Source organism: Phyllostomus discolor, chromosome 10 (genome assembly GCF_004126475.2).
Source record: "Phyllostomus discolor isolate MPI-MPIP mPhyDis1 chromosome 10, mPhyDis1.pri.v3, whole genome shotgun sequence".
NCBI classification, from domain to species: domain Eukaryota; kingdom Metazoa; phylum Chordata; class Mammalia; order Chiroptera; family Phyllostomidae; genus Phyllostomus; species Phyllostomus discolor.
In genome coordinates, this window is record NC_040912.2 from 72,049,025 (window position 1) to 72,072,018 (window position 22,994).

Here is a 22,994-nt window from a genome sequence, read left to right on the forward strand (position 1 = left end):
AAATTACAGCTCTTGGGTCACTAAAGGTGAAACATAATTAGTACTACATGTTTTATAATTATTTTTAAATTGTGTCAGGATAAGACTGGGGAATGAAAATACACTGCTCTGACCTCTAGACAAAAGGTTTAGTGTGTCTGTGTGTAAAATGTTTCGACAAGGAGATAACTTAAAAGCAAGGTTTAGGAAAAACGTTATAGGCAACTTTCGCTGTAAAATATGTTATATGTATGTCAATTATATTTACTTTATAATTGCCTTAACTGTCCTCTTTAGTTAAAAAAAAAAACACACATTTTTTTTCCTGTTCCTGCACAGTAAAAATGTGTTCCATGTATTTTGGTAAAATAATGCAGTTTTAAACAGCTGTCTTCGAGTGCTGACTAGAAATTCATTTGTATCACTGCCATCTGCCTCTGGGGCATCTTAAATTAATACGAAATTGTTGAGATAGAGTTGTCACAGAAAAATAAAATGTGATATTAATGTACACTAGAAAGCCTACAGTTACATTACTTTTACACAGAGAAAATCCTTTTCATTTTTCTATTACATTGCAGATATGCCCTATCTTTAGAAAAAATTAGGTGCTCTGTATTTTAATTGTGTGCTCACAGCACCCTCTAGTGGGTGAGGTGAAGCAGACAAAAAGGGAGATGGAAAAAAATCTGAAAAAAAGAAATCACAGTACTCTGATTCACTCATCTACCAGGACGTTTTATTTCCTTCACCCTCACTGCATGGAAAGCACTGTGCTGGCTGCTGTTCAGGAGTTGGGTAGGGAAATCAGGACAAGCAAGGAGAACAAAAAGATATATAGAAGCGGCACAGGGAAAGAGAAGGGCATTAAATAGTGAAAGTAGATCTAAAATGTAAATCTTTTTCACTTATAAAAGAAACCTACATTTTTAAAAGACTTTAGAACTAGCTTCAGCATTACTTCAAAATAAACTAATCAATGCAGATAAAAATCAGGGAAAAGCATCCAAGATATACCTTCAAAAGTGGACTTTCTCGAATGTGTCAGAACATGTGCTCACACACAGGCATAAAGAAATAACAAAGTGCAGTTATTGCCTTCTGAGATCCTAACTTCAAACTAATTTATTGATTTGGATTTATTTTAACACAATGCACAAGTGGAAATATTTCTTCCTCCAAGTACATGTATTTGCAAAGGAAAACTGGGTACTAAAATTCAGTTCTAAATAACTGCAATTCACTTTTAGTTTCCTTCCTATAAGTAGACTGTAAAATTTCCTATAAGTAAGCTGTATAACTAACTCCCTAAAGGTGGGATGGATCTATTTGCAATAAAGAAAATCATTTCTTTATACTGGTTAAAAAAATGTCTCTGGAAACAGACAGTGTAGATTCAAATACTGGTTTCACCCAAGTAGTTGTGAATTCTTGGGCTTAAACTCTGAGTGTCTGTTTTCTCATTCATAAAATGGGAATGATGCTAGTTCCTACTGCACAGGATAAAGCTAAATACAGATGAAAGGCTTAACAAATGCAACTATTATCATTATTGTTATTATTAATGATGTCATTCTTTGCCAAAAAGAGTATTTGCAAATAAGACAAAATAACGTGAAAAAAATTCCTTAAAATATTACTAAACAAAAAGTACCAAATGTAAACAGTGTACTTTTACCTAAAACTATATCCCCAAAACAGTGCACAGTACATGCACACAAATGAAGACACAATATGATGGTAAAGGTGGATTAATAATTTCTTAAACTAATACGTACAAGGGCTAGCATTTTATCAAGCCAAAAATTAACAAAGCTTAATGTTTAAATTTGCAAATATTTTATAAACCATGTCATTGTAAAGCAATATTTCTTAAACAATAAATTTTCTTTATTTTCATAGTATAACTGTGTACACATTTAAGATATTCAGGAAGTGTTCTTTACTTTCAAAAAGCTGTTCAAGCCACTGTATTTTAATGCACACAATTTATTTTGAATATTCATTTCACAAATCAAAAAATAAAGAAAATAAAAATTTGGAGTTAATTTCTAGACCTCAAATATCATGTATAAATGTGATTACCACCAAATTTATAAAAATAAAAAATAGCAAACAGCTTGCTACTCAACATCACCTTCAGAGATTTTGCCGCTTGAAGATGGTTATCATAGACTAAGATGTCTACTGTCAGATTCTGCAGCCGGTGGATGTAACTCAAATCGCCATGAAAAACAAGGTCTTGTATTAGGACTCTCCAGGATGGATACGGTGGCCGGGTGCCATCCCACACCTGTCATAGAGAGGAGAGCAAAGTTTAATCGCCTTTTATAAATCTGTGGAGGCTGAAAGAGTTTTATTTGCTGACAACATAACTTAAAAGTAAATATTTGCTAAACTTTAAATATGACGTGTATCCTTTTCTGATTGTAAAGGACTGCATATGGACAGGTAATATAGACAATGTAAAGAAAAATGATCAGACTACTATGACCATAGAAAAAATGTTAACCAATTGTTGAACTTACTTTATCTTTTTTCTTCTGTACATATATTTTTTAAAGATCTTATTTATTTATTTTTAGAGAGGGAAGGGAGGGAGAGGGAGAGAGAGAGAGGAACATCAATGTGCAGTTGCTGGGGGTCATGGCCTGCAACCCAGGCATGTACCGTGACTGGGAATCGAACCTGCGACACTTTAGTTCACAGCCCGCGCGTGCTCAATCCACTGAGCTACACCAAGCCAGGGCCGTATTTTTTAAGCTGGCATTATATTCTGCTTTTTCGGTTCCTAGCATATTGTTGAGCAATTTATCAGGGAATTTAAATATTCTTCTCTAATAGGATTTTCAATGGCTTTGTATTGTTTTACGGTATGGATACAAACAAATTTATTAAACTAATAATCCCTTTATTGGTCATTTGAGTAGTTTTAAATCTTTCATGCTATTTTAAATAACTTAGTAATTACCATCTTATATATAAACTTTTATGAATATTTCTGTTAATATTCTAAAGTATAAATTCCTAGCTTTTAGGAATATTTGTTCAGTTTGTTCTGATTTGGGAAAAGGCTTTAAAAGTACAGCTAGGAGCATTTTGCTTATGAATACAAATGAATAAACATCACAGATCTAGAAGAGGAGGAGGTGTGCTGAACTGCTACGTAAGGTGTTTAGGAACAGGGCACAGGAGACGTGTGTGTGCACTACCCTATCTTGAAGACCTGAGCCAGTCTGTATGGTGCTAGGGTTTGAAGAGATGACCTGGGCTACGTTGCTCTATGAAAACGTATGACAAGACACTTGGGATGAGGTGAGAATGCCTCTGCATGTCAGAAGTTTGGCTGGACAGAAGTAAATAGGCCATCTGGATTAAAAACACCACTATATTTGTATAGAGAAGGTGTCTGCCAGTGTCAGATTATAGAGGAAGAAATACTGAATAATGGTGACACTGCTAAGTTACAAATAAATAATTAGGAGTTTGTGTCACTCATTCTGTTTCCTAAATAATTCAAAGAACCAGTTACAATTACTTGGGGAGCAGTAATATCATCTGTCACAAACGTTTTTCTCCACTTGGAATTTGTTCTCAGACTGTTTCTGTGACTTTAAAATGGCTTTACAGCCCAATTCACAAGTCTTTTGAGGGAGGGAAGGAGCGGGCCCAGTGTTGCTATATCGCTTTATGCTCCAACTTTACCTACCTAGAAATCAGACTTTTAACAATCTTACTTTACCAATTTGGAATGTTATTTTTATCATGTACTAATTACCATAGATATAATAGAAGACCATTCCTGAGGTTCCTAATCTTTTCCACTGGTCAGTCTTACTATAGCTTTAATTATTATAATTGTGTAACATATTCTAATATCTGACATGGACCTCCCACTTAGTTTTCTTTGGTAAGCCTTTCTCACTTTTATTCCTGATTATTTAATGTTTCTAATAAACTTCAGAATTATAACCAATTTAAAAAACAAGAATGTGGCTTTAATTAAAATTGAATTTTATTTATAAACACTTTAGGAAAAAATAAAAATCTTTCAATCATTCAAGTTTTCTTTGAAGTTCCTCAGTAAAGCTTTGTAGTTTTCTTCACAGAAGTTCAGGTATTTCTTGCATGAACTTTCCTATTTTACAGTCATTGAGACTTTGAAAGATCTTTTGTTCAATTATCTGTTCTATTTATTAACAAGATGTAGGAGAGCCATATTTTACTAATGTCTTAAATCAGCTGATTGAATAATTTTATTTATCCAAATAGCTTCAATTAATTGTTGGGATTTTTATATCTTGAGTACTAACTTTTTCCTTTTTTTTTTATAGTTAAATTGCTCATTTCTTTTTCTCATCTTCGTGAATTTCCCAAGACTTCCTGAACATTTTATTTTATATATTTAGTTTTTAGATTTAGTGGGATGACAGCATTTTATAATAGAGAAATAGTGGGTCTTCCGTCTTGTTTCTGGCATTACTGATGCCAGAATTCAAGTACCAAATATTGTCTGTTTACCATATGACAGAAATTATTTACCAAGAAGGCATACTTCTATTTTTTAAATTTTTTAAATGTTTATCCTATTATAGTTGTTTCACTTTTTCCTCCTTTTAAAACCTCCTTACCCCAGCCCTACCTTCCCACAGTCAATCCCACACCACTGTTCATCTCCATGGATGATTCATATATGTTCTTTGTCTAATCCATTCACCTTATTTCAACCAGTCCCATCCTTTCCCTTCCCCTCTTATAGTTATCAGTCTATTCCTTGTCTTTGTGTCTCTGATTCTATTTTGCCTGTTAGTTTATTTTGCTCCTTAGATTCCAGTTATAAGTGAGATCATAATGGTATTTGTCTTTCATTGGTTGGCTTATTTCACATAGAATAGTCTCCAGTTTCATCCACGCTGTCACAAAAGGTAAGAATTCCTTCTTTTTCACTGAGACGTATATTCCATTGTGTAAATGTACCACAGCTTTTTTATCCACCCATCCACTGATGAGTGTTTAGGCTGGTTCCAAATCTTGGCTACTGTAAGTAATGCTGCTATGAACATACGGGTGCGTAAGTTCTTCTGAATTGGTGTTTCAGAATTCTTTGGGTAGGAACAGAAGTTCAATATCACCAGCAATCAGAGAGATACAAATTAAAATCACAATGAGACACCTTACATCTGCCAAAATGGCTATCATTAATAAATCAGCAAAACAAGTGCCTGCAAGGATGTGGAGAAAAGGGAACTCTAGTGCACTGTTGGTGGGAATGCAGACCGGTGCAAATCACTCTAGAAAATAGTATGGAGTTTCCTCACAAAATCGAAAATGGAACTGCCTTTTTACCCAGCAATTCCACTTCTGGGAATATATCTATTTTGCTAAATATTTTCATAAATATTTTTAGAAAGTTGTATTATTTATTTTTAGAGAGAGGGGAAGGGAGGGAGAAAGAAGGAGAATTATTAATATGTGAGAGAAACATTTGTCAGTTGCATCTCGTGTGCCCACAATCAGGGACTCGGCCCACAATCCAGGCATGTGCCCTGATTGGGAACTGAACCAGCAGCCTTTTGGTTTGCAGAACAATGCCCAATGCACTGAATGACACCAGTCAGGGGCAGTTCCATGAATATTTTAAAAATTTACTAATACGGTAACTTTTAACATTCATGGAGATAACTAAATTTCCTGAAATTGAACCATTCCTGATTTCTAAAAATAAAACATTCAGGTTTTCACATTTAACAATAAAACTTCGATGTGCGTCCTTGTTTTGTGCAATATCTGAGCTCATAATTATTTTAGTAGTTAAGTCAATAATTTAAAATTTTTTAATTAGATTTAAATTTTAAAAATAAAAAATAATTTAATATGGACTGATATTTATGAATATAAAAGTTAAATATAATATTTTATGAAGTTTAAACTTCCTCAATATATGTAAATATACATTTGTATTAATCCTAATTTAGAAAATTCTTTCATCTTCTTAAAAATCAGAATAACCTGATTTTGCTTCTTAAACTTTTGAACTTATTTATCATATTTTTCTGTTTTTTTTTTTTTTAAAATGTCTTTAACTATACATAACAATTTTTACATCTTATTGTTAGGAAACAGGTACTTAACTGTTGGGAAATGGGTACTTTCATACATGAAGGTAACTTAGCAAGAGCTATCAAAATGTCAAATGCACATAATCCTTGAATCAGCAATTCTATTTCTAGCAATTTATGTTCACAACTCTGAGCACCCATGTAGAATGACAAATGCTTAAGTAAACTTCCTAAATGCATCTATAGGATACAAGTATAAAAACATACCATGCTTCCATATGATAAAGACAAAGCAACTGAATAGTGCCCCCCCTCCAATTCCTGTTTATGTGGAGCATTTGAATGTGATCTTATTTGGAAACAGTGTTTCTGTAAACATAATTAGTTAAAATGAGGTCATACTGAATTAGAGTAGGTCCTAAATCCAATGTGACTGTGTCCTTATAAGGAGACATAAAGGGATAGAAGTCCATTTGATAACTGGAGGCAGAGACTGGAGTGATGCACCCGGCAAGCCAAAGAATGCCAGCAACCACCAAAAGCTAGGAACAGGCAAGGAAGGATTCCTTCTGAGAAAGGCCCTGCTGAAATCTGGATTTTGGGCTTTAGGCCTCCAAAACTCTGAAATAATATGTTATGTTATGTTATGTTATGTTACGTTATGTTTTTATTTTATTTTATTTTTTATTTTTAAAAAAGATTTTATTTACTTATTTTTAGAGAGGGGAAGGGAGGGACAAAGGGGGGAAATGAAACATCAATGTGTGGTTGCCTCTAGCGCACACCGCCTACTGCGGACATAGCCTGCAACCCAGGCGTGTGCCCTAACTAGGAATCAAACTGGTGACCCTTCTGTTCACAGGCCTGCACTCAATCCACTGAGCTACACCAGCCAGGGCAGCGTTTTTCACCATTACCATAGGCAACACAGTTTATGGTAATTTGTTATGGCAGCCCTAGTAAACTAACACAAGAACTTTTTAGGTGGTGATGCAGAAAAATCTTTATGTAAAAATAAGTTAAAAAAGCAGACAGAGTGGTATGTATAGTCTGCTATCATATGTATACAAAAGGAGAAAAATATTTAAATACGAACTAAAATATGTCTGAAAAGATATTCCAGCCCTGGCTGATGTGGCTCAGTGGGTTGAGTGATGTCCTGTGCACTGCAAGGTCACGGGTTCCATTCCCAGTCAGGGCACATGCCTGGGTCCAGACCAGGCTCCCAGTTTGGGGTGTGTGAGGGGCAACTGATCAATGTTTCTCTCAAACATCAATGTTTCACTCCCTCACTTTCTTGCTCCCTTCCCCTCTTTTTTATATATAAAAAAAAGATATTCAAGAAACTCACTTTGTGGTTACTAGTTTTTGGAAGAAGAGACAGAAAAGATGGGGTCAAGAGAGGAACTTGAGGAAAAAAACTTTTCACTACATATTTAAAAATTGTTATTAACATTATATTCTTAAAAACTGTAATTATAATTCATTTCTCCTTGAAACAACAGGATGTGGGGAATACTATCTTTTTTAACATCCAAGTTTTTGGTTTGTAACACATTTCAATTTATACAATTATTGATTCGAGTCAAAAGAATGTATTCCCTAATGTCTCTTTTTGAGAAATAAGTATTTGTAGTAATTTTTCTATGGTAAAATTATTAGCATAACTATTACCTTAAGATTCAATCAAACTGTTTTCATTGTTAAGTTACAAATATCCCACAGTGAATTCTACTACATTTGAGTTTGAAAAGAAATACACAATTATCAATAAAATAACTTTCACATTTTAACCCACAATTTTTTTCATAATGTGTTATAATACTGGTGATATGAATCTAATCAGGTAATTTTTAAAAATGATTAAATTGATTTCTAACTCCTGAGTCAAGTATTTTATACAAAAGAAGAAAAAAAAGGTCTTGACAAAAACTCCTATGTATTAATATACACAGTAAATTATGGCAGCTTTAAAAAACTTATGATAATGACTGTGATTTTTTATGTAATATTCAGTCTTGTTCTTAGATTAGTTATACAACATTCCTCTGCTGTTTCCATACAAATAACTAACTGGTGAGAATCAGAATAGTTCCTTTAGCGTAATGATTTTCTGGATTATGTTATGTTTTTTTATCTCTAAACCACATTACAAATTAGATACAAAAACTATCTACCAGCTCCGATTTCCAAATGATCTCTGGCTGTTCAAAACAAAACATTAAGAAGATGAGGCTGTGCATATCGAAGAAATGTGATAACTTAAAGTAAACCTAATTGAAGAGTTTACTGCTCAGAAAGTAAGTTGTGTAAATAGAATAGAAAAAAATGTGGATTAATGTTAGTAGGAGTACAGATATATTAAACCATGATTTTAATGCAAACCATTGGTGTAATATATCTACTAGAATAATTAAAATGAATGCATCAAAGTCACTAACAAAGGGACCAATATTAATATCATATGTGGACTAAGACAGGAAATAATTATCCTATATTCCATGCTGACCAGATCTCAGTTTGGAAAACGTCTGGCTCTTTTTGTTTTTAAACATAATTTTAAAAAGTTATTTCTGGTTTGCAGTAGGAAAATCAATTTCAGAAGAAAAAAAATCACTTAAAATTTAACTCTCCAGGGATAAAGACAGTACCATATTGCTATACTTTCTTTTCAATATATGTTTGGTCTGTGCATAAAATATTTTTAGTATATAAAAGCTGCATTAATCACTAAATAGAATAACATGGATATCTACCTTAATAAATATATCTACAATGTCATTTTATAGTCACAGAATATTCTATAATACATAAATATTTCAAATAATTCCCTATTGTTACTATCTGAGTTTTTCTAGTTTTGTTACTATAAGAAATATAAGATTAAATATCCTTTAAATGTATTTTTCCACATTTTAAATAACTAAAATAAATTTATGAAAACAGAATTGAGTCAGAGAATATACAAAGACTTGATATTTATTTTAAACTGTCCTCAAGAAAGTCTTATTAATGCAATTTCTTACATTTATTTCTGAATGCTGTACTTTAAAATAACATCTACATGATATCTGTTTTCCCTGATCTGAAAAGGCTGTCTATAAAAACGGGATGGAGACATATGTTTTGTTGTAGAGCGAAAATGTTGATTCAGCCAGGTCAGCTAAAAGGTAGCTGATTTTATCTCAGAATTTGGAATTTTCTAACAATACACTAGTCAAAAGATAGCATGCAGTTCTCCACACAGCAGAGGCCGTGTCATTGGAAGTAGTCAGCCATCAGTAAATGCTCACTTGTTAAGGGCATAACTTTGGGCAGAAATCATGACTGCTTGACCAAAGTTTCTTTTCTAATTTTGTTAGGATGCTTTTATTGCAGTATTAACTTCAGCTTTTTCATACTTGACTTACTTAACTTTCTTTATAGCATGCCTTACATTTTTAGAGTAATGTATATATAAACATGCCATTTTCAACTTTATACAATATTGTGCTCAATGGTTTCTATATTCCCCAGTTCCTTAGCGTGGGTAAGGTGTAGGTGATAACAATGCCAAACCCCAGTATTTGCCCAAGCCCCACTGCAGGCCACTTCTTGTCCTATTGTTCCAAAGAGTAGAAGCTAAAGAAATAACCACAGGTGCGAGGCTGAAGCAGTGTTTGTTCAAATGAAATCTGCCTCAAATGGGGAGGTGCAGAAAACATCAGAGAACTATCTTCTCCAAAAGCTATTCATGATTCAATAGGCACAGCTATAAACAAAGATTAGATGGGTCTTATGTCATTTTTTTATCCTGCTGATTTAAAAACAAAACAAAACATAAGAGTGATAAACATTACGAAACTATCTGTGATCTACCCATGAAGCAGGCTGACAAATGGCATGGGACAAAACTCAATATCAAATGGCCAGGAAAGTAAAAGGGAAGAAGGGCTAACATAGGCAGGGAATTGGAAATATGCATATGTAGAACTGCAACAAAAAAACAGTAATATTTTTAGTATTAAAATAAGAAATACGTATTTTATTAGTACTAAAATAAAATTTATTAGTATTAAAATGAATGCATAAATAAATAGAACACAAACTATACTACATTTAAAATATAGATCTGATAATACTATTTTTCTCTAGAAGTACAGGATAAAGAAGAGAAATTCAAGAGTAGAGTTGCATGGATATCCAGGCTTATCAAAAATGGTAAGTTAGATTTTAAGTTCATAATATAACATGCAGTATGGATAGTTAGGTCCATCAGAATGCTAAAATATAAGCTCTTCATGAACATGTAGGTGGTGCTAACTTATAATTGCAAGTGTTTAAAAACAACTACCTTTAGAAGAAATGATGCTCCATCCACTTCTGCTTTGCCCAAGAGTTGGCAGGTCAGGTCGAAGTACTGCATTGGCTGAACATCACACAGTTTTACTGATGTAGAAGAAGGTGAAATATGAGTAGATGCCCAAGAACGTAAAGTTTCTACCATTTTGTGGTCCTCGGTTGTGAAGTTAAAATTCTTGTTTGAAGTACGAGGTGTGACAGGAGCTCCCAAAGTCCCCTCGAATGTTAAAGACGCAAAGCCAGAGCTGGTGATACCTTGAGTCTCATTTTTATATACTTGGATCTAAGAAAGTGGGACAAAATAGAAAACAAAAGAGAAACATACAAAGCTGCTTACTGATGCAAACCTTGAGAGATCATAAAATCTTGCCAACAGAGTTAACAGAGGACATAATTCTTTAACATTTCATTTAATTAGCATATGAAATATAAAATCAACTAGGTTCTATCAAGATCCCCAAGCACCATGTAAACTGTAAAACACTGTGCAAAATCTATTCCTATTTTTTAAAGAGCTAGGTGTTAGACTCCCTAATCCCATCAAGCTTGTACTTTAACATTTATTAGTTTTAATTTATAGAATGAAAAATAACAAGTGACAATTACTTAAGAATGTAACACAGAAAACTAGAACACCTAAAATACAAGTCTGAAGTCAATACAATGCAGCTGAGAACTGAGATATGCCATCCTATCTTTCTGAATTTGAAGCTCAGGTATTAGATGCACGTGCGTTTATGATACCTACATCTTAACAAAGCACCCCTTTTTTTCACCTTGTAAAATGCTTCCTCCTTTCTGATCTCTTGTAAACACTGAATTAATGTAGTTATTTTATTTTCCTAATGCTTACTGTTTGCTTCATATATCTTTTCTATAGCTTTACTTCCAACTTATTTTCATCATCTTGTAAAGATGTATTTGATTCTTGCTCTTTTTTTAAAGATTGTATTTATTTTTAGAGAGAAAGGGAGGGAGAGAGGGAGCAAAACATCGCTGTGTGAGAGATACATCAATCAGGTGCCTTTTGCACACTTCGACTAGGGACCTGGCCTACAATCCAGGCCCTGACTGGGAATTGAACCAGCGACATTTCAGTTCACAGCTGGCACTAAATCCACTGAGCCACACCAGCTAGGACTGAATTCTTGCTTTTTATCAGTCTATTTTTTTCCTTGCAAAAGAAGTATTTAGTCCATTTACATAAATGTAATTATTGAATGGGTATATTTAAGTCTATTATATTACTTGTTTTCCTTACTTGCTTTAAAAAACTTCAATTGTTTCTTTCCTGCCTTATTTTGAACATATTAGTGTTCCATCTACTTCTTCTTAGCTGTGAATGAATCCTTAACATCTTTTTCAATTTGTAATAAATATTGTTCTACTACATACCTATTTTTCATATCTCCATTTTATACTTTTTACTGAAAGTATCATAACTCTCGAAGGTCAGAATATCTCAGAGGTATAATTCCTTTTACCACCCTACCCACCCCTTGTGCTGTTACTGTCATATTTTCCTACATGTTTTACACACCTGGCCTTCCAGTATTATTCTTTCTTTTAAATAGCCATTTATCTTTTAGTAAAATTATAGTTAGAAATTCCAAACACTATATTTGCTCATTAATTAACCAATTTTTGTCATTTCCTCATGATCAAGATTCTAACAGCAGCATTCCTCTCTACCCTGAACACCAACCTTTACCATTTTCTTTGTCATGAAGATATGCTACCTATGGATGTTCTCATTTTCAACTACATAAAAATGTCTTGATTTTACCCTAATTTGTAAGGTATTTGGTTTCTAGATACCAAATTCTAGGTGAATAAATTTTTTATCACCACTTAAAATCCATCCTGACTTTGTTTCCCAGGTGTTGTTATTCATGGTAAGTAATCAAAGATGAGTGGTATCATCGTTTCCTAATATGAAATGTGTCATTTCTACAACAGGTGATTTCAAGATGTTTCTGTCTTTTTCAATGCCATCATGATTTGTTTAGATGTGCTTTTCTTTGTGGTACCATGCATAGAGAATACCTAGTTTCTTGGATCTGTTAAGTCAATATTTTCCATCAAATTAGGAAAAAATTCTGGTCCTTATTTCTATAAATATTTTCACATTCCTATTCTCTTCTCCTGTATCTCATAGACATGTTTTACCATGCTGATATCATTCCACAGATCCCTAAGAGTCTGTCAATTTTTCTCTAATCTTTGTTCTTCAGGTTACATAATTTCTATTGATTTATCCTCTTGTAAACGTTAACATGTCCGATCTGCTGTTTGGAAGTATTCAGTCATCAGTAAATGCTCATTTGTTAACAGCATAACTTTGGGCAGAAATCATGACAGCTTGACCAAAGTTTCTTTTCTAATTTTGTTAGGATGCTTTTATTGCAGTTTTAGCTTCAGCTTTTTCATACTTGACTTATTTAACTTTCTTTACAGCATGCCTTACACTTTTAGAGTAATGTATATATAAACATGCTATTTTTAACTTCAAACACTTCATTAAATGTAAATGTTTCATTTCATTTGCTGACCTTTTCAGTTACTCAATTTCAACTAGGTTCTTTGTTAGTTTCCATTTCTTGCAGAAATTTCTTATCTTGCATTAACTACAGTTTCTTTTATTTACTGAACTTATTTTGCTTAATTCTTTGAAAATATTTATAAGTGCCTTACAGTCTTGTTTTAAAAATGTAACATCTGGGCCACTGTGAAGTTCATTTGGAGTTAATGGGATTTTTTTTTCTTGACTATGGGTAAAACCTAAAAAAATTTTTTTTATGACTAGCATTTTTTCATCTTTACTAGACATTGTAGATGATGTTCTCTCAAGGCTCTAAATTTTGTTACTTCCTTCTGACCAACACTGATCTTGTTTTTATTGGCACTTCAGTTGTTGGATCGTTGCCTTGCACTTACAAAGGCAGTTAAATGATCAGTTAACTTGTTTCACACATATTTATGCTTCATTAGAATGAAGCTGTGGAAAGCTCAGTGTTTCCCAAAGTCCTTCTGCCTTGGTTTAAGACTCATCCTGCAAAATTATCTTCCCCACAGAACTTGTTTTAGGCTTTGATAAACATATCTAGAGTAGGCTTTACTCTAGCATTTGAACCTTTGTGAAGTGATGAGAACTTTTAGTCTCAGCTGAACAGCCAACATATTAAAGAGATATTAATAAATTTATTTCTGACTAGGTTAGACCTCCAGCATCCCACTGCTACACCTATAGTATCTGTTTCATGTTTAACCACTAAGTGCAACCACACAGCAGCTCTTGTCATCCTTAGGTAGTCTTACCCTATCCATGTACAGCCTAGCTGTGTACAAGTGTTCATGGGCAACAACCCTGCTTAGCAGACTTTTGGCCATCCCTCTCAGTGTAATTCTGCCACCTCCGGGGAACTGTCTTGAAGATCCCAGCTGCCTTGAACTTTGATCTTCGTTGGCTCCCTCAGCTTAGCAAGACCACTATTTTCTGCTTGCACTTCAGTGCGCTGTGCAGTGGTTGGAAAACTGGCCCCAAGCAAAGCTGTGATGACCATGTGGCTTACTCTATCAGTTTCTCTTCTCTCTGATCACAGGTGCCTATTGTCCAATGCCTGAAAACAGTTGGCCTCATGTATTTTGTCCATTTTTTGTATCTTTATAGCAGTAGGGCTAGTCTAGTACCGGTTAATTTCTCAAAGACATAATAAGTTGGCTCTGTAGATTCTAATCATACTTGTCCCATAACTGATCAGTTAACTTGTTTTACACATATTTAAATAAGTTTTGTTATTTGTGTATTTGCTGTTCTTTTTTAATTTAGGCTTTACTTAAATTTCCAATCATTCTTGGTTCTGTTTTTCTTTCTTTGTATAACAAATGCCATGTCCACTAGTCTATACTGTTGACCAAAGTTTGCCTCTGCTGACCACTAAGGTAACCACTCTAGTCACACCATCCCCATCTCAAGATTGCAAAACGGAAATAACCTCAGAACAGATCTACATTCATGCTTGTTCCTTAAAATCCATTCACTGTCCACAGAAACATCAGAGTGCTTTTTCAAAATATAAATCAAATCATTCTATTTAAACCACTCTAATGACTTCCCACTAAACAGAATAAAATCTAAACAACTTACTTACCACAGGCAATGTATGAACTACCCTCTACCTTCCTCTCCAGGTTCATCTTGTACCACCTTCTCCTATAGTTAGCTGACTAAGATTCATTATGGCCTTCTTTCTGTTCTCCTAATACCAAGCTCATAACTACCCCAGAACCTTAGTACCTGTATTTTCTTCCACCTGTCTGGAAAACATGTTTCCTCATATCTCAACAGAACTTCTCTTCCCCATCTTTTGGGGTTTGAGTCTTATGCCCCCTCATTAGAAAGGCCTTTTCTGATTCTGTTTTATTTTCTTCATAGCAGCTACCACTATCTGAACTTACTTTGGCTTACACATTTACTTTTAACAAGTGTCTGTCTCTCTTCATTAAAACAAGACTATACAAAATAGGCACTCAAAAATATTTGTTGGAAAGGCAAACAGAGACCTTGACTCTTGTTTTATTTATATTTTCACTATGAACAACGATCTCCAAATTGTGGAGTCAAAAAACCAAAAATCAAACAAACAAAAAATAAACAAACAAAACATACCAAAAAAGAAACCCTGACAAGATGAGACATGTCTGTATTTTTAATGGCCTTGTCCAACTGAAAACAAAACAAAAAAAAATTTTCAGGCTATTCAAAACTAGCTGAGCTATCAAGACAAAGAGTATAAGACACACTATTAGATCTAAATAGGAACATTTTATAGCAGCAAAGAAATCAATCTTATAGGAAGAAATCTTAACCTAATTCTATATAGCAACCTCAAAACAGAAAAAACATAAAATGTAATTAAACAAATGAGCCTATCCAAGTAGAAAAAGATAAATCCTCTGTACCAGTGCAGTCTTTAAAAGATGCTTTTCAATAACTCATAAAATAAGTATGTACAAAATCAGAAAGAATGTAGGTCTGAATAACAGTTAACAAACACGATCTAATTTATATTTACAGAGCATAGCACTGAACAAGATTCACTTGAGTGTTCACAGAGCATTTACTAAAATGAGCTATACGCTAAAAGAGTGATTTTCAACCAGTGTGCCCCAAGAGGGACAATGGCATGCAGCGAGAAAGTTTAAAACATGCAATACCAGATTATTTAGTCAGTATCACTGACCTATTTATTTCCCTTACATTGTCAAAAAAAAAAAAAAAAAGAAAGAAAACTAACAACGATAGTCATCCAGTGTGAAAGGCTCTAAATTATATCTACTTTTTTAAGATCAGCAAAAAATACATTTTTTAGTGTGCTACAGATTTGAGTAATTAGTTTATGTTTGCCATGGATTAAAAAGGTTGAAAATCATTATGCTAGAGTATAAAGTAAACATCCACAAATTTCAACATTTCAAAGTCTGTAAACATTTCAAAGTCTGTTCTCTGACCAAAACACACAGCAATAATAAAAAGTTATCTATAAAATAAATAAAAATAATTTATAATATACTTCTAAATGTATTTATAGAAGTATATTGATTTCAGAAAAGCAATCAACTGGAAATTAGAAAATATGTTGAACTGAAGGATAATGAAATTGTTACAAATTAAAACTTGACTAAAACTGAAGTAGTACATAGAGAAAAATCTACAGGCATAAGTGAATATTTTACAAATTAAGAAAGGCTGAAAATCAGAGATTCAGATTTCTAACTCAAGAAGCTACACAAATATATCTCAAACCCAAGGAAAGTAGAAGAAAAACATATGAAAAATAGAAATATACATAAAGAAAAATCAAAGTGAAAAGCTGGGTTTTTGAAGAGCTTAACAAAAATGATAAACCTAGGAAAACTGATTTGGAAAAAAAAGAAGAAACATAAATTATAATATCAAGACTGCAAAAAAAGAATGTATCATTACAAATCCTAAAACATATAAAAAATAAGTGATGTTATGACCAACTTTATATTGACAAATTTAATTGGGGTAAAACAGACACAAACGTTTCAAAAATTAAGTTTATCAAAGCATTTTAATTGGTTAATAAAAACCTATCAATCAAGACATCACCAGGCTCAGACAGCACCATCAGTGGATTATTTCAAGCATTTAAGGACAAAAAAGAAATCCTGCACAAACTCTTCTGGAAGTGAAAAAGTGGGGACACTTCCTGCTTTCATGAGGCAGCATAGCTCTAATTAACCAAGACACTAAAAAAAAAAAAGAAAATTACAGATCTAAATATAAGACAGAATAACAGTAAATGACTTAAAGGAAAACTGAGGAGCCATCTCCACCAGGTAGAGCAGACAAAGAGTTCTTCAACAGGACATAAAAAGTACTGACCATAAAGGATGCATTGTATGAACACAAGTATTTCAGTTCCCAACACTGTGTGAGAAAAAAAGCTATTGAGTGAAGTTTGAATAAACCCATATAGAGATTTACTAAGTTCTACTTTTATCTTTACGCATTCTCTACTGCTCGTCTATTCTTAGGGAAAAAGGAACAGGCAGAACAAGGGAGGTAATTCCCACCATAGCTAAGAACAGAACACACCTGGAATACTGTACTCATTTAGAAGCATCACGCTGACCACGAGGGACACAGACTAACTGAAGTATTAAAAGAAAAAGAAAACCAAGACAATGAAGGGTCACATGGAAACCCATGTAAAAAGAGGAAAAATAAAGTGACGAAAATGCTTAAAACCTAAGAGACTGAAAACAACCAAGTACTGCAAAGGAGAGCTTTAAAAAAACACATACTATTTAATAGATTTATTTTATATCAAGGGCTTTCTTATATTTAATTATTTAACTGCTAGTATAACTTTAAAAAATACCTAAGTATCTGTTCATATTTCAATGCATTTCTCATAAATTATGAGAAATTATAAAAGTGCAACTTTTTAAAAATTTTATATTTAGTATCTCAATGCTTTCTTGTACCTGAATTAATAGAGCAAACAGGAAAGAATAATACAATCTCCCAATAGTCGTATATTTCCGTTGCTGTTGACCTAAGACTTTTTTGAAAAACAAAGTTCTGTATCAGATTCCACACTGAAAAGATTTACAACATTAATCTATATTTTGAAGAAAACAGAGAGCAACCAGTTTGAATCACGTCATCTAATACATTTTCCGTGGAAGGAGGGGCAGGCAGTTTGTTCAAATGAAGAAATTTCCTAATATAAATTATCTGAAGTCTGATACTACTTACATTTCTTCTTATCTCTTGCAATGCTTGATGTCATATTCTAACAAAGCAACCACATAATTAGTGCTAACTAATTTTAGTGAACGATACAGAGTTCTCTTCAAAAATATAAAAGTTCTAGACAGTATGAATTATACCTTCAGCCTGTGAAAGCGAACGATATCTCCATTTTTATAAATTAGTGGAAGGCTTTCATAATTTCCACTAAAGAGCAGGCAGGTTAACTTTACTTCTGTCTGGTCCACAATTGTAACAACTGAACAATAATCTGGAAAATACAAAAATATTTTACCTGATTGTTAGTATTTCCAAGGATTTGACAAAATAACAATATGCCCAGTTCAAAATATCAAACCAACTTTATCCCTCCCTTTAATTAAGTCTTCTAAGATAAAAACACAAAGACATTTTCTTTGCTGTCAAAATGCACTACAAAATTATTCTGCAAATGTTCCACAAAAACTAAATTCGGTAAAACAAAAATTAAAATTGTATAAATTATCTATAATGGCAAATGGTAATAGGATTGAGGGTGGGGGGTAGGGGTGTGTAGGGTGAGGGAAAGTGGTGGTGGGAAAATGGAGATAACTATATTCGAACATTAATATAAAAATAAATAAATAAAAATAAATAAAATGTTTATTTCTTAATTAAAAATAATTTTTATTAGTTCAGAGTTAAAAAATCATGATGCCGATAAACATACTCAATATATCATTTATAAAATAAATATAAATTTAGAGTGAAAGTAAAAGACCAGAAGATATTTGCAACAAATCTGGTGATGAATCAATATATCAGAGAAAAATCCTACGAAAACTGGTTATAAAACCTAGAATTTCACAGTAAATATGTAATTCAAATGAGCAAACAATTCACTGAAAACTATATATATAATAACAAACTCAAATGAAAAAATGATTTGCTTGTTACCTCTAAAAGATTAAGCTGGGAAAATTTAATGATAGTTCAGTTGCCATGAAAACAGTAACTTCAAATATGGTGGTAGTAAAACTGTAACATGTGCTGCCTTTTAATATCCGTTTCAGATAATTCCACACAAAACAATTGTGTTGACCCCCTACCCTTCCTGGTAGCCTAGTAATTACAATGTACAGATAGAAAAGAATAAACCCAGAACAGTGAAGTAATAGGAGAGAAGGGAAGAGAAAAAGGTAAAGGACAAAAGATACCAATGTATTTCAGGAAGATGGGAAAGTAAATGGTTAAGAGATAAAACAAACAGAGGAGACGGCAAACCAGAAAATATTATAAAATGGCTACTGCTTTTTTGTCTCAGTGGATGGGAGCCACTGACATTAAGAATGGAAGTGAAAAGTAGAGCCAAAATCAATGTTAATTATAAGTTCACACATAGAACCACTGTCTCAGAGTTCACCCATCCTGACCCCCCATTCCCTGTGAAAATGATGTCATACAGGCAGGCATTCTTAGTTTCTAACCCCATTGCTTCCTGGAGCTTAGCTGTATTCCATGAGTTTCACTGATTAACTGGAAGTGGTAGCTTGTAGTAACGGTGTTACCACTCAGAACAAAACCATCCTTCATTATCACCATGGTGGGCCCAAAGCCTGATAGCTCTGTTCCCACACACCCTAGATTGACACTTTCAATCAACACCCTATGTAAGTACTAATTGTCTCCATCAAATTTGCCATTCAAGGAAGAGATCAAGTTGGAAAAATAAACTTCTTATAAAAAGCAAAGGTGAAAAATTTCTGTAATACAAAATAAACCACACCTACATTTTTTAATGTAAAGACAGCAATTACCAGAAAAGGAACAAAAATGGAAGGCGGGAAGAAGAAAGGGAGGGAAGGAAGAAGAAAGGAACCTGGGAGGGAGAGGGGAAAGAGGGGAGAGCAGACAGAGCAAGAGTGGAGGGAAAGGGGAAAGAAATGGGAGGAGAAACGGGGAAGAGAAGTGAGTAGGGAGGGAGAAAAAACAGAATCCTGATTCTGTGAGGGGGAAATAATTCAGAGAACATTAAAAAAAACATGAAAATAAAAACAAAACCTTAAGAAGCACCTTCAAAAAAATGCTCATTTCTTCATATACTAACAGGATCCACTGAACTGAATTTTAGTTTTTGAGTTTCCTTTTTCAGTAGTTCTAACAATGTGAAGAGTGTTATTTCATGACTTTTTTTCCTCTCTCAGTAGTCTTCCAAAGATCATTAAAAAAATAACAAATTTTACTTTTTTAAATTCAATAAAACACATTCATATGCCATTGTCATATGGCTTTTACCATACCTTTTTAAAATATAAGACACATTATGGGATCTTAGTCATCTGTTTCCCTACTATATCATTAAATATGTTGTCATTTGATTATCTTACCTATACTAAAAAAAAAGACAATTGATTTTAAAAATGGGCAAATAATGGAATTGACTAGAAAAATGATATGAGTGAAATTAATCTTTATTGCACTGCATTATTCAAAGAACTGTAACACAATTCAACAAAATATAAAAGGGATTTGAAGACACTGTCTTTGGAGTTTCTTCTTTAGCTTTATTTAAATACAGTTAAGAATTCAGAACCAAAAAGTTTTGCCAGTTGTCACAGGGAAGAAAACTGACCGACAAAGTCCTTTAACCTTTATTGGGTGAATAAGAAACCAACAACAAAGACACAGTGAAAATGATGTCATTTTACAGAAGCACTTTACATTCTATTGATAATGATGAATGTATTTTGAATAAAACACAAACTCTATAGAGGTTTTAAGTTATGTAAAATTCCATGACAGAAAAACACAAGAACAAAGAGAAGTTTAGCTTAACAAAATCCAATTCAGGTATATATACATCATCGAACTTTTTTTTTTAATTTTTTGTTTCTTAATAGCTTCTGTAAAATCACCTATCGCAAATTTATTTGTAATTTTTCACACACATTTCATATTTGTACCAGAAAACTATTTACTACTTATATTTACAATATTATTTTTGTTGCAGGAATTCTACACTATTCTTCTCATTTTAAATACTTCAAAATGAGCCAGTTTTGTAAACTGTGGATATAAGGCAACAACAAAACTGCAAATCTAACAGGCATAAATAACAATAAATTTAAACGTTAGCCAAGATTAAATGACAGAGCCCAGTAATATAAAAGCTCCACGGGGTCCACATAATTTTTAAGAGTCTAAAAAGCTTGACAACCACTGACTTAGAGCAACAACATCATACATTATGAAGGTAAAAATTCATAAAGTACACAGATCACCAGAAACAAGGTCTCTTGCAATTTCTACCACAAACTACAAAAAAGTAAAAAGTGGCTCTTCTCTCTTTCCAGTTCACAATAAAAAGCAAATGAGGTTAAGAAAAAATAATGAATTGCTTGAAAGTAAAGCTCTATCACCCTTAATAGGTTCACAAGCCCTTAACTTGATTCCATGGAACAACAGTTCCAGTGGTAAGAATCCAAGTGCATTAAAAAGGGTCCCATGCTCAAGTAATTTCAAATGAAAATATCTTAATAATAAAAAGGTTCCTTTATTAAAAGTTGTAGAGGTTATGCGCAAATATACACTGTCATTCTTAAGAGCTAAGTATGCAGAATTTCCCACTTTTTCACAGAAAGTTTCACAGGATTAGTGTTTCTTCCACTAAAAAGGGCTTTGTCAAAAGCTTATGTAGATCAGGTCTGCAAGTAAAGGAACCTGTTTATTATTAAGATATTTTTAAAAGGAGCATTACTGAGAAAGTTGGATAGCTTCAAGCCTCACAAGCCTCATTTGAGGACAGCTATTTGACAGTAGTTTACAGTTCTCTGAAGACATTCTCTTAGGGAGTTCTTGCCTTTCCATTACCTACCCTTTTAACAATCTACAGTTAGAGATGTTTGTCTCTTTTTTGCCTCTTTATCTCCCTCTTTGTTACATACAAGAGTGCAAAAAAATCCCATTTTAATGCTCCATGATGTCAAACTAATTGCTATCTTGACCTCTCCTACCCCTCCTGCAGGTGATTAGAAGAGAGATGGCATCCTTTCTTGCCCAGAAAATGGCACAGGGAGCAACTGACATCTTAAGGAATGTTTCCCAATTTGCATAAACTATAAAATTAAGTACCCAAATAAACTCTGAAGCAACTGCGTGAGAAAAAAACCTGGATAACATATGTAACCTTATAACCTGTCCTTAGTAAGACAACCTTTATAGGGGTACCCAAACCCCCCTCAAATTATCTTCTGGAGGGCAGGCTCCCTGTAGTACAGGCTTCCCCCAGTAGGTGAATGTTTGAGGAACCCATCCACACCAGTGTACTAGCTGCTGTTGTTGTGAAAGGCTACATTCTGCTTCAATGATTTTTTTGAACACTCTTTCAGTGTGTTTGCTTTTCATGATAGGTGTTTTATGAGCACACCTGCCCACACCTTGCTGAGTGTTTACCAGTCTTTGACCAAAAATGGTGTGACCCCTGTGTCCCATCCTCCCTATTCACCTGATCTCACCCCAAGCAACAAATTTTGTGTGCCCAGATGAAAAATTCATCAAAGGTAAACGTTTTGCCAATGTGGGAAAGGTGAAATAAAAAACTGCACAAGCACTAAAAGGCATCAAAATTGATGAGTTCAAAACTTATTCTGAGCAGTGGAAAAAAAAATCTCGATAGGTGTATTGCATCAAATGGAAAGTACTTTGAAGGTGACTGAAGTTTATATGTGTAAGAATGCATAATTTTTATAAATAATTTGTTTTTCAGAGTCTCCCCTCACAGAGCCAAAGCCCAAAGGCAATCAGAAACAACTAATATAGTTTCCATCTTCTTACTGTATTTTTTTTAAGATTTCATTTATTTATTTTTAGAGAGGGAAGAGAGGGAGAAAGAGAGAGAGAGAGAGAACATCAATGTGAGGTTGCTGGGGGTCATGGCCTGCAACCCAGGCATGTGCCCTGACTGGGAATCGAACCTTGCAACACTTTGGTTCGTAGCCCACGCTCAATCCCACTGAGCTATGCCAGCCAGGGCAGGACTTTATATTTTTAATTAAACAATTTATGCATAAAGTATTAACAGTTCTTTAAGTAGAACACCTTTATAGAATCTTTTGATCTGGTAAAACCTCAAAAAATCCTGAATTAATCATGTCAGAATTTAAAATAAGGTTCCAGAAATTTATCTCTAAAGTAGTAAGGAAGAAAGTAGCTTAAAAGTATTATCAAGGATAATAATAAATGAGTAAATCATAGTTTTTATCTTGGTTCTTTCCTCCATTTGGAGTGTTCTATCTGTAATTCTACATGAAATCTTACTTTTCAGTGATAGAACATAATTGTGGATGATGGTA

The 22,994-nt window shown here is 33.4% G+C and overlaps 1 protein-coding gene across 6 annotated transcripts in view; it reads right to left on the reverse strand.

Annotated features, from left to right (window-relative positions):
• POT1 (protection of telomeres 1) overlaps nt 1-22,994 on the reverse strand; it is a 70,407-nt gene that overhangs the window by 25,301 nt on the left and 22,112 nt on the right. For all 6 annotated transcript variants that reach the window (XM_028526145.2, XM_036010863.1, XM_036010864.1 and 3 more), the window contains 3 exons: nt 17,805-17,935; nt 10,372-10,662; nt 2,117-2,272 (listed from right to left, as the gene is read on the reverse strand). In XM_028526145.2, the coding sequence (XP_028381946.1) occupies nt 2,117-2,272; nt 10,372-10,662; nt 17,805-17,935 (578 nt within the window). The remainder of the gene's footprint in view (nt 1-2,116; nt 2,273-10,371; nt 10,663-17,804; nt 17,936-22,994) is intronic.